Source organism: Rhinatrema bivittatum, chromosome 1, assembly GCF_901001135.1.
Source record: "Rhinatrema bivittatum chromosome 1, aRhiBiv1.1, whole genome shotgun sequence".
Classification (NCBI taxonomy): domain Eukaryota; kingdom Metazoa; phylum Chordata; class Amphibia; order Gymnophiona; family Rhinatrematidae; genus Rhinatrema; species Rhinatrema bivittatum.
Genome location: NC_042615.1, coordinates 728208889 through 728222015, shown reverse-complemented (window position 1 = coordinate 728222015; position 13127 = coordinate 728208889). Strand labels below are relative to the sequence as shown.

Here is a 13127-nt window from a genome sequence, read left to right as displayed (position 1 = left end):
TGTCCTGTATGCATGGATGTTTACCCAGACTGAGCAGAGATAATCCCAGGGGCAGAGTTGAGGAGGGATTTGGATTTACATACTTTATTTAGCATTTTCAAAAATATGCACATAAACCTTCCCAATATTTTTCCACATACACAACAACAGGTATAATTATGAGTGGGTAAATTTGACAGGCTAATTTTCAAAGTAGGAAATGTTCTTATACTTGTAAGTTTGCTTTAAAAATTGCTATAGTTATGTGCATATTTGATGCCTAATTTTGATGGGCTGTTATAAAAATTCTCTGGCATTTCCGCAAGTGAAACAGTGCTTTACCTATGGAAGTGGTCTTTTATAAAATTGCCTACCCAATATTTAATTATTAGAGAATTTATAGGCCCCAAATGCCAGAGTTCTAGGTGGCATACAACATAACAAAGATAATAAAAAAACATAAAACGCCTTACAGACAATTGAACAGCTATATACATAGAAGAGTACTGAGTGACAGAGCAAGAGAAAATTTACAAAAACACGTACCTTATTTATGTGGCTAAACTTACAAACATATGTCATGTATGTGTTTAACTGGCCTCAATAGATGCTTTCCTGGGGATAGGGCTGAGGAAAGGTTTGTATAATGTACAGTAAATAAACATAGTCCTATAATCCATTTATACAATGGGTCAGTAACTTTTAGACAGGCGTGCGGGCACACATGTCCAGTGATGTGTCCATTTTATAACCTACGCACGTATATATGTGCGAATGTAATAAAATAGCTTTGCCATGCATACATGTGCGCACAATTTTAAATGGACACGTGCATGTATGCGCAAATGCTACTTCTACCACGTAAGTGGGGGAATTTTATAATGGACCCGTGTCACCATGCGCCATTTTCCCAGTTTGTTCCCAGTTCACCCAGTTTAAGGATAGGACTTAAACCTTCCCAGTAATTTAATAGCCACCCTTCCCCCCTGTTAGCCCCAACCCTTAAAACCCTGCTGCCTTGCCTATATTTTTTTGTTTTACTATACCATTCATAGTAGAAGAAAATGTATACATCAAGGGACCCTGCTGCATACAAGGATGCCCATGTATTTACACACACATCTCTTGGCCAGGCCCCTACATGCCCACTCTCCACCCCTTTTTAGAAACGTTTTACTTGTATACACAGCAGGAGATTCGCACATCTTGGGTGGCTTTTAAAATCCACTTGGACACCCACCTGCCCGACTTGTGTGCATTTCTCCCACTTTTAGCATACACAGGGCTTTTGAAAATTGCCTTTAAATATGAAATAAATAATCATAATCCCATACTCATCAATACACAAACAGTATAATTGAAAAACAATACAAAATTGCATAATAAATAAGCCACAATAAATAATAACAACTCCACAAATAATGCAATTAGACTAAGAGAAAAAGCAGGCAAAATTACTTAAGTAAAAACCCAATACCCTCTAAAAGAGAATCATGCTTAGTATTAGTAGCATAGGTTCATGAAGCATTATTTTTGGACCCTACATTTAATTATTAAAATGATCAAAAATAGCCAGGGCTTCTATCCCTACTAACAGGCCGATACAGTAAAGTTTGCGGGAGAGCCTGCGAAAAGCAGACGTAAATCTGCGCGCGCCGGCCGGCTGCCCCGCTCCATGTTCCGGTCCCGGGGGCTGGTCCGGAGGCCGCAGCCACGCCCCCGGGCCAAAACCACGCTTGCGTCGCCGCCCCCAAAACGCCGCGTCACGCCCCCGAAACGCCGCGTCATTCTGCCACGCCCCCAACACGCTCCCTCCCGCCCCTTTTAAAAAACCCCCGGATTTACGTGCGTCCCGGGGCTCTGCACACGCCGGCAGCCTATGCAAAATAGGCGCGCCGGCGCGCGAGGGCCCTGCGCGCGTAAATCCGGCCAGATTTACGCGCGCAGGGCATTTAAAATCCGCCCCTTTGAGCCTGGCCTTTATTGATCATGTCAGGCTGAGGAGGCAGCTCAGAGAGTTGATCACATGGCAGCAGCAAATTTTCTGATGCACTACTAACTTCAGCAGTCACCCTACACCCCTGTGTGTGTATGAGAATGAGCACTTATGTTGATAGCTACTAGCTAGTAGCCAAAAGCCAGACTATAAAAGCAGGCTTCAGGCATGTAGTTATGGTTCCAACAAAAGTCCATTTATTTACAAGAGTAAAAGTAATTACATGATCCAGGCCAAAGGAGATTTCAGTGAATGTTCTTCCATCAAAACTCTAACACAACAACATCCTTAAAATATTACATTCTCAAATGTGTTTCTGGGTAACCTGGAAATATGCAGCATTTGCACAGGAGATATAGAGGTATTTATAGCAGTGTTGGCTGAAGTCCCTGCTTTCATGAGCTGATGGGGTTTTGTTTCACTAGAAACTGTCTGACATTCAGTCAATTAAGGTTTAAGGTTTATTATTATTTATATACCGTTGTCTCAGCGAGCCTTCACAGCGGTTTACAATACAAATAAATATACAGTGAAGAAATTACATTCAGTCATAAAAGATAAAAACAGCTAAATTTAAAAGAAAGAAATTACAAAAAACATAGCTGTTAAAATATAGAAATGTAAATAAAAACTATAAATATTAAACAGATAAGACCAATAAAAACAATAAAACTTTGTACATTGCAACATTGCCTGCGGATTCTCAACAATAGTATATTACTCACTGTTCTTTTGTAAAACATCAGAATCTTTAAATAAAGATAATCTATATGATTGTACTGCATGATCCTCCTAAGAGATTTAACTGGGCAAATTATAACCTGATGTGCTAATTAGTCCTTCACTCCATCCTGCAGAACTGCCTACAGATTTCTATGTAAGAGACCTCCAGTGAGCTTTCATAAAATACACAAAGGGTTTCTTAAGCTGGTTGGCAAGGGCTTAAATGTTGCAGCCCCGGTCGCCTGCACTGCGACCGGGTCCTTACCTTCCCCGCGGGTCTCCTCTCAGCGCCGCGAGCCGCACGATCCCGGGCCGGCCTGGTCGCATGGCAGCGACGTCCTCCTCGTGGGGACGCCGGCAAGGCCCGACGGTAGCTCTGCCTCCTGCAGCGGAACGCGCGCGCGGGCAGTCTTTTTAAGGGCCCAGCACCCGGAAGTGCCGGTCCGCCCTATTCCTGACATCAGCCCCAGCGGGGGATTTAAACCCGCAGCTTTCTTCCTTGCCTTGCCTTGCAACGAGGTCGCTCCTAGGAGGATTAGTTGCAGTTCCTGATTCCGGTTACCAGTTCCAGTGTTCCTGTCTCCTCGCTTCTGACTCCTGCTGCCTGCCTTGACCACGGTTTGTCTTCTCGCTTCTGACTCCTGCTGCCTGCCTTGACCACGGTTTGTCTTCTCGCTTCTGATCCCTGCTGCCTGCCTTGACTACGGTTTGCCTTCACGTTCCTGACTCCTGCTGCCTGCCCTGATCCTTGCTCCGTTCCGGGTTTTCCATCTCATCTGCAATTCACCTAAGACCCAGCGGCCCGGGTTCCTACAGGCTCCTCCTGGGGGAACCTCGGGCTTCCAGGGCGAAGCCACCTAAGCCCTAGCGACCCGGGCCTCAACAGCTCCTCTGGTGGGGTCTTGGGTTTCCAGGTGAAGATCCGTTTCCTACGGTGTGTGTCTGCCTACCGACCTGTCCTCTTCACCGGTCGGCCCAAGGATCCACTTTGACGTTAACAGTTTGCAAGGCCATGGATCCGGCAGACCTCGCCGGCCTGCAGGCCATTCCCGGACTTGCCCAGCGCTTGGTGCAACAACAGCAGGTACTGGACTCTTTGGCCGCCACCGTGGAACGGTTGGCTACTCGCATGGACGTTGAACCCGCGGCAGCGGTTCCGGTTTCGGTACCCGCACCAGCACCTGTGGTGACTCTCCACACCCCCACGCAGCTTCCGGCCCCGTCACGTTTTGCAGGGGATTCTAAGGCCTGCCGCGGCTTCCTGAATCAATGCTTCGTACAATTTGCCCTGCTGCCCAACCAATTCCCTTCGGATGGGGTAAAGGTGGCCTACATATTTTCGTTGCTGGATGGTCGGGCTTTGAATTGGGCATCTCCTATGTGGGACAAGAATGATCCTGCTCTAAGTGACCTGAACAGATTCGTGGAGGAATTCAGAGCAGCATTCGACGAACCTGCTCGCCAAGCCTCCGCAACCTCTGAGCTGCTCCAACTTCGGCAGGGTACGCGAACCCTAGCTGACTATGCCCTGGAATTCCGCACACTTGCCCTAGAGGTTGGTTGGGGCGACGATGCTCTCCGAGGTGTTTTCCTGGAGGGTCTGGCAGCTAGAATTAAGGATGAGTTAGCAGCTCGCGACCTTCCGGAGGATCTTAATTCTCTTATTGAAGTGGCAGGTCGCATCGATCGACGTCTTCAACAAAGAGCTAAGGAGGGGCGTCCTCCCCGTCGCTTGCCTCCCCTACCCTCGGCCATCTCTAGACCATCGAATTCGGGGTCTCGTACCACCAGTACCCCTGCGGAGTCCTTAACGGAGGAATCCATGCAGTTAGGAAGATCTGCCTTATCCCCTGAAGAGAGGCAACGCCGCCGGGACTTGAAGTTATGCCTTTACTGTGGAGGGAAAGGCCATTTCTTGGCCCAATGCAAGGAACGGGCGGAAAACTCCCGCGCCTAGGGATAAGAGAGGAGGTTTCCTTAGGCTGTCTAAACGCAACTCCTCAATGTACGGTACCAGTAACCTTGAGGTACCCGGGCGGTTCATTCAGGACACAAGCCCTCATTGACTCCGGGGCAGGAGGGAACTTTATCACTAAAGACTTGGTGCAGCAACTCCAACTCTCCACGCAACGTTGGGAACCAACCTTACGGGTTACTTCTATCCAGGGTATACCTCTTTCTGGCAACATCTCCACTATCACCATGCCCCTCATTCTCCAGACTGGGTTGCTCCATACAGAGAGGATTTCATTTCTGATTTTGGAGAAGTCCGTACACCCTGTGGTCCTCGGATTGCCCTGGCTCCAATTACACTCTCCGGAGATCCGATGGGATGATTTTCAGATCGCTCGATGGAGTCCACAGTGTTTCCGCTCCTGCATCCGATCCCGTAAGGGGCAACTGATACCCCTAGCACATACAGAAATCAAACTTTAGCTTCCGTCTCCGTATCAGGATTTCGCCGATGTGTTCTCTAAGGAAAAGGTGGAATTGCTGCCGCAACATCGCCCTTTTGATTGTGCAATCGAACTGCTTCCTGGCTCTACCCCTCCTCGGGGAAGAGTGTATCCCCTATCTCAACCTGAAAATCGGGCCATGTCAGAGTACATCACCGAGAACCTCGCTAAAGGCTTTATTCGTCCCTCGAAGTCTCCTGCAGGGGCAGGCTTCTTCTTTGTGGCAAAAAAGGATGGGTCCTTGAGGCCATGCATAGACTATCGCGGACTCAATGCCATAACCAAGAAGAATCGCTACCCGCTACCTTTGATCCCTGAGCTGTTGGACAAACTCCAGGGAGCACAAGTATTTACTAAACTGGACTTACGGGGAGCCTACAACTTGGTCTGTATCCGTCCCGGGGATGAGTGGAAGACCGCTTTCAACACCCGGGACGGACATTACGAGTACTTGGTAATGCCATTCGGACTATGTAACGCCCCCGCTGTGTTCCAACATTTAATGAACGAGATTCTTCGGGAATTTCTGCATTCCTGCGTCATAGTATACTTGGACGATGTTCTCATCTACTCTCCAGATCTGATATCTCACCGGCGACACGTTCGACAGGTACTTCAGATTCTTCGGGATCATCGCCTGTTTGCTAAACTTGAAAAATGTCTCTTCGAACAAGACTCTTTGCCCTTCTTAGGGTATATCGTGTCAGCAACAGGGTTTCGAATGGATCCCAGCAAAGTATCCGCCATCCGGAATTGGCCTCGGCCGGTAGGCCTGAAGGCGTTGCAACGTTTTGTAGGTTTTGCAAACTTCTACCGGCATTTCATCCCACAGTATTCCCGGATGGTGGCACCACTCACCACCCTGACCAAGAAGGGTGCGGACACTCGAGTCTGGCCTTCCGTGGCTTGTAAAGCTTTTGAGGACTTAAAGGAAGCCTTTCTCCTAGACACTTGTATAAAACATCCGGACCCAACACAGCCTTTCTTCGTGGAGGTGGATGCCTCCAACATAGCTGTAGGAGCGGTCCTTTCCCAAAAGTCCAGTTCCGGTCATCTATTCCCGTGCTCCTACTTCTCCAAGAAGTTTACCCCAGCCGAGAACAACTATGGAATAGGAGACAAGGAGTTACTTGCAATCAAATTAGCGCTGGAAGAGTGGAGGCAATGGCTAGAGAGAGCCCTTCATCCGGTGACGGTTTACACCGACCATAAAAATTTGGAGTTCCTGAATCAAGCTCAGCGACTTAACCCCAGACAGGCACGATGGTCACTGTTTTTCAGTTGGTTCGACTTCATCCTCAAGTATCGATCAGCATCAAAGAACGTCCAGGCGGATGCCTTGTCTCGTAACGATATTCCGGAGGAAAGAGAAGAGTCACCTCAGCACATCATCGATCCTGCCAAGATCCAGTTAGCTAGTACCGTTGTGTCCTCTCTAGAGCGGATAGTTGTTCCCCGCAGGGACCGCAGGAGGGTCTTCGCTTGGGCTCATGACTCCCTCCCCGGGGGCCACACCGGCAGGGAGAGGACACTGGACCTTCTGAACCGCTATTACTGGTGGCCCAAGGTGCGTCAGGACGTATGCCTGTACGTGGACTCTTGCCCCGTCTGTGCCAGGCAGAAGCCTCTCAGCGGCCGACCGTGGGGTCTCCTTCAGCCACTACCGATACCCACTGAGCCATGGACCCATATCGCCACTGATTTCGTGGTGGATCTACCTCCTTCCGACGGCAACACCGTGATAATGGTAACAGTGGATCGATTCTCCAAAATGGTTCATCTCGTACCTCTACCTAAACTGCCTTCGGCACCTGAGCTGGCCCTCCTATTCACTCAACACATCTTTCGGGCTCACGGATTCCCGCAAAGTATCGTGTCTGACAGGGGTCCTCAATTCACCGCTCGGTTTTGGCGGGCCATCTGCAAAAAGTTCGGGGTGCAGTTGAATCTGTCCACTGCATTTCATCCACAGAGTAATGGACAAACTGAACGAATGAATAGGTCTTTGAAGACCTTCCTCCGGAGCTTTATCTCCGAGAAAGGAAACAATTGGGTTTCCCTTCTTCCCTGGGCCGAGTTTGCCTACAATAATCACACTCACTCAGTAACTGGGCAATCACCTTTCCAGACGGTATTTGGACGCCACCCGAGGCCACCGGTTCCTATTCCTATTACAGCTCCTTCACCGGCGGCACTGTCGGTGGCTCATCAGATTCACCATCTCTGGAAGACTATTCAGCAGCGACTCGCATCCTCCGCAGAGAAGGCATAAAGATGTGCCAATCGTCATCGACGACCAGCACCTGTACCCTTACCTGGTACCAAGGTCTGGTTAAGTACTAAGAATCTCCACTTGCTGGGCTGCTCTCGGAAATTGGCATCTAGATACTGTGGCCCTTTCACCGTAGCAGAGCGTATAGGGTTAGTTTCCTATAGGCTTCATCTGCCCTCATCTCTACGTATACACAACGTGTTCCACGTTTCTCTACTGAAGCCTGTGGTACTCTCCCGTTTTCATCACCCTGCTACAGATGCCGTATCCTCTCTCTCCGGTGAAGAACCTACTTATCAGGTACGAGAGGTTCTGGACGTACGTTTCCACGCTCGTCGCTGGAAATATCTGCTGGCATGGGAGGGGTGTGGGCCTGAGGAGGATTCCTGGGAGCCTGCCCGAAACATTTTAGACAAGTCTCTGTTACTTCAAGTCCATCAGGACAATCCCGGGAAACCAGGACCTCTGAGGAGGGGGGAGTAAGAGAGGGGGTACTGTTGCAGCCCCGGTCGCCTGCACTGCGACCGGGTCCTTACCTTCCCCGCGGGTCTCCTCTCAGCGCCGCGAGCCACGCAATCCCGGGCCGGCCTGGCCGCATGGCAGCGGCGTCCTCCTCGTGGGGACGCCGGCAAGGCCCAATGGTAGCTCCGCCTCCTGCAGCGGAACGCGCGCACGCGCGCGAGGGCAGTCTTTTTAAGGGCCCAGCACCCGGAAGTGCCGGTCCGCCCTCTTCCTGATGTCAGCCCCGGCGGGGGATTTAAACCCGCAGCTTTCTTCCTTGCCTTGCCTTGCAACGAGGTCGCTCCTAGGAGGATTAGTTGCAGTTCCTGATTCCGGTTACCAGTTCCAGTGTTCCCGTCTCCTCGCTTCTGACTCCTGCTGCCTGCCTTGACCACGGTTTGTCTTCTCGCTTCTGACTCCTGCTGCCTGCTAGAGATGTGAATCGTGTCCTCGATCGTCTTAACGATCGATTTCGGCTGGGAGGGGGAGGGAATCGTATTGTTGCCGTTTCGGGGGGTAAAATATCGTGAAAAATCGTGAAAAATCGTAAAAAATCGAAAAAACGTAAAATCGCAAAACCGGCACATTAAAACCCCCTAAAACCCACCCCTGACCCTTTAAATTAAATCCCCCACCCTCCCGAACCCCCCCCAAATGACTTAAATAACCTGCGGGTCCAGCGGCGGTCCGGAACGGCAGCGGTCCGGAACGGGCTCCTGCTACTGAATCTTGTTGTCTTCAGCCGGCGCCATTTTCCAAAATGGCGCCAAAAAATGGCGGCGGCCATAGACGAACATGATTGGACGGCAGGAGGTCCTTCCGGACCCCCGCTGGACTTTTGGCAAGTCTTGTGGGGGTCAGGAGGCCCCCCCCAAGCTGGCCAAAAGTTCCTGGAGGTCCAGCGGGGGTCAGGGAGCGATTTCCCGCCGCAAATCGTTTCCGTACGGAAAATGGCGCCGGCAGGAGATCGACTGCAGGAGGTCGTTCAGCGAGGGTTCCGGCGCCTCGCTGAACGACCTCCTGCAGTCGATCTCCTGCCGGCGCCATTTTCCGTACGAAAACGATTCGCGGCGGGAAATCGCTCCCTGACCCCCGCTGGACCTCCAGGAACTTTTGGCCAGCTTGGGGGGGGCCTCCTGACCCCCACAAGACTTGCCAAAAGTCCAGCGGGGGTCCGGAAGGACCTCCTGCCGTCCAATCGTGTTCGTCTATGGCCGCCGCCATTTTTCGGCGCCATTTTGGAAAATGGCGCCGGCTGAAGACAACAAGATTCAGTAGCAGGAGCCCGTTCCGGACCGCTGCCGTTCCGGACCGCCGCTGGACCCGCAGGTTATTTAAGTCATTTGGGGGGGGGTTCGGGAGGGTGGGGGATTTAATTTAAAGGGTCGGGGGTGGGTTTTAGGGGGTTTTAGTGTGCCGGCTCACGATTCTAACGATTTATAACGATAAATCGTTAGAATCTCTATTGTATTGTGTTCCATAACGGTTTAAGACGATATTAAAATTATCGGACGATAATTTTAATCGTCCTAAAACGATTCACATCCCTACTGCCTGCCTTGACCATGGTTTGTCTTCTCGCTTCTGATCCCTGCTGCCTGCCTTGACTACGGTTTGCCTTCACGTTCCTGACTCCTGCTGCCTGCCCTGATCCTTGCTCCGTTTCGGGTTTTCCATCTCATCTGCAATTCACCTAAGACCCAGCGGCCCGGGTTCCTCCAGGCTCCTCCTGGGGGAACCTCGGGCTTCCAGGGCGAAGCCACCTAAGCCCCAGTGACCCGGGCCGCAACAGCTCCTCTGGTGGGGTCTCGGGTTTCCAGGTGAAGATCCGTTTCCTACGGTGTGTGTCTGCCTACCGACCTGTCCTCTTCACCGGTCGGTCCAAGGATCCACTTTGACGTAAACACTTAAAGGTACACTTTAATGTTGTCAAAACAGGGACTCTAATATTTAATTTAATACCCGGTTATACTACAAAGGGGCTACATGTACTTATAGACACTGGCAGGTAGCACGCTGATTGTAGTTTCCTTTTTACCCCACTAAAAGGTCTTATAAGTTAAAAGATAAATTATATCATTGGTAGCCTTTTAGGCACATTGGCTTACTACAGGCTCTCAAACACCTGCTAACTCTGTTGTATGTGTTTGCATACATGGATGGTAAGTACTGTTAGCACACTGATGACTGACTGCTGCTGTAGTTGTCACTTCTGCTACTGCTCATGCTCACACAATCCTTGGAAGCTATTCATCTTTGAAATAGATTTTTTAAAAATTAAGTATTCCTTTGGACTAAAAATGGACACTTACTGCATGTTATAGGCAAGTATTCCATAGCCACTACTTTGGAACATAAAAACATAATTTATTTATTTATATAGCCACTTATTTATTTATTTACTTATTTGCTTGCTTACTTATTTTAACAAATTAGGACCCAACAATCCAAGGTTCTCAGCAAGGAACATCACAATATTCATACTTACAATAAAGACTAACAAAAAAAAGCACAATGATCCTCATTCTTGCCTAATTTGATCTGCACTTACTAGCAACTTTATCTATCTCAAGCTCGGCAGAAGCCCCATCAGTTATACACTCAACAGTCTCAGTAGATTTATCTCTCTTCATCAGTTACTCCAAAAACCTGCCTGAAAAAAAAGTTTTTAACAATTTCTTGAATAATCAGAGAAAGCTCAGTCGACAGTCCATCAGGAAAAGCACTGTAAAGCATCTGGCCTACTACTGCAAATGTTTCCAAGTTTCATGTAAATGCATTAATCATGGTGAAAGGACAAATTACAACCTGCAGACTTCAGTAGTCATTGTGGCCTATAGCTCTTTAACAGGCCACGGAAGTTTTATGAATAAATGATATAATTTTGAAATGGATTCTCTGCTGAACCAGCAGCCAATTCAACAATTGTAGATATTTATTTATTTATTTAAAACCTTTTCTATGCCGTCGTTCAGTAATATACCGTCACAACGGCTTACATGGAGGCACATATAGTAAATTGTACATGTATCTGTTCCTATTATTGGTAATAGAGGTGCCTTTTAAGCTCAGTAACATAGTTTCATAATAATGGCTAATTGTTCAATGTTGTCTAATCTGTCCTTTAACTACAATAAAAACTCTGTTAGATTATACATTCAAGTTAAAAGGTGCAATAAACAAACCGATATAAACGGTGTTTTCCGTAGATAGCAGGGAATTTAGCCATGCATAATGAGTGGCGTCATCCGTGATGCCACGAAGGCGGAGCTTTCTCTCTAAGCTCGAAGAGCTTTGAAGTGCGCATGTGTATGACTTCCCGCGCTCTTCGAGCTTCCCTCAGTTGGTTTTCCAAGCTAATGCTGGTGAAGGTGTTGTAAAGAAGTAGGGCTGTCCAGGGAGGTAGGCAGGAATGCATGGCTAAATTCCCTGCTATCTACGGAAAACACCGTTTACGGTAAGCAAACTTGCTTTTTTTTCCGTCGATAAGCAGGGCATTTAGCCATGCATAGTGGGAGTCTGAAGCTCATAGGTTGCAAATATATGTATGAGAAGAAGCAACTTTTGAAGAAAAAACTGTTTTATTATTCTCTCTCTTTTTTTTTTTTTTTTTGCAACCTGTAGAAAATGTGGTCAGCCATCATGACTTGTAAACAGTCCGTAGAATCGCAGAACCTAATGAGGAATCTGCTGCAGATTGTTGGTCTAGACAATAGTGAGAAGTAAATGTATGAATGGAAGACCAGGTCACTGCTCTGCAAATGTCCTGAATTGGTACTCCTTGGATATGCGCAATGGAAGCTCCAGTCGCTCTGATTTGATGGGCCTTAACTGGTCTGTCAAGAGGTGTCGATTTTGTAGAATAGCAGTATTGGATACAAGCTGTTAGCCAGTTAGAGTTTGTTTTAAAACTAATTGACCTGGATTGTTTGGGTTGAAGGAAACAAGCAATTGCGATGTTCGTCTGATTGTTTCAGTGGTATTTTTGTAGTAAGCTAAGGCTCTTTTACAATCTAGGGTATGAAGGAGCTGTTGTCGATCATCCAAATGTGGCTTCAGGCAAAAAACCAGCAAGGAGATTGTTTCATTTAAGTGAAACCACTTTTGGTAGAAAGAAGGATGTGTGCGTAACATTACTTTATTGTGATGAAATTGGAGATATGGAAAATTGATCATTAGTGCCTGGAGTTCACTTACTCTTCTTGCAGAAGTGATAGCTACTAGGAAAAGGACTTTCCAAGTGAGAAATTTAAGTGTAGCAGTTGACATGGGTTCAAACGGTGGATTCATTAATGCTTCCAGGACTAAATTGACGTCCCATGGCACTATTGGTTTCTTAATAGATGGGTGTAGATATAGCAAACCCTTCATAAATTTTGAAATTAAAGGATGAGAGGAGATGGAGCCATCTTTTTCCGAAAAATGGTAAGCTACAATAGCACTAAGGTGAACTCTAATGGATGTGACTGACTGCTAGTCCTGAAAGAGATAAACTATGTAAATAAGTCATGAGCGACGCTGGTGGACAAGAAAAGGGGTCAAGCTTGTTCAGTGTGCACCATGTCGAGTATCGCCTCCATTTGAAAACATAGTTACATCTGGTGGAGGGCTTCCTTGTTGCGATGAGAACATCTGTGATATCGGAGGAAAGATTCAATGAGTGTAATATCCTGCTGTTCAATTTCCATGATGTCAAATGGAGGGAGGATTGCATCAGGTGGATTAAGGTTCCTTGGTCTTGAGAGAGGAGGAACAGGTCCTTTTTCAGAGGTATTGGGGGTTGTATGGATAGATGAAGAAGATAGGCATACCATGGCTGTCTCTGCCATACAGGTGCTATGAGGATTAAGTCCACTGTGTCCGCTATACATTTCTGGGTTGTGCGCGAGATTAGCGGAATGGGAGGAAAAACATAAAGCAGACCTGTGTTCCATGGGATTAGGAACGCATCCTGCGATATTCTGTATCTGTTGGGAAGTAGAGAGCAAACGTTTTTCACCTTCCGGTTCTCTTCCGATGCAAAAAGATCTATGTCTGGAGTGCCCCAGGATGCGAAGATCTTGTGTGCTTCTATTTGACTCAGCGACCACTCGTGTGGATGGAAAACTCTGCTGAGTTGTCTGCTCTGGTATTCGCAAGGCCTGGGAGATTGGATGCTTGAAGGAAGATTTTGTTCTGTTCCGTCCACTCCCACATCTGA

General features: G+C 47.9%; 1 protein-coding gene across 1 annotated transcript in view; it reads left to right on the top strand.

Moving 5' to 3' along the window:
- Nucleotides 1-13127, top strand: part of LOC115100791 (sodium channel protein 60E-like) — a 147378-nt gene that overhangs the window by 17263 nt on the left and 116988 nt on the right. Inside the window, exon 4 of the mRNA XM_029619674.1 lies at nucleotides 5847-6901. Coding sequence (XP_029475534.1) covers nucleotides 5847-6901 — 1055 coding nt within the window. The remainder of the gene's footprint in view (nucleotides 1-5846; nucleotides 6902-13127) is intronic.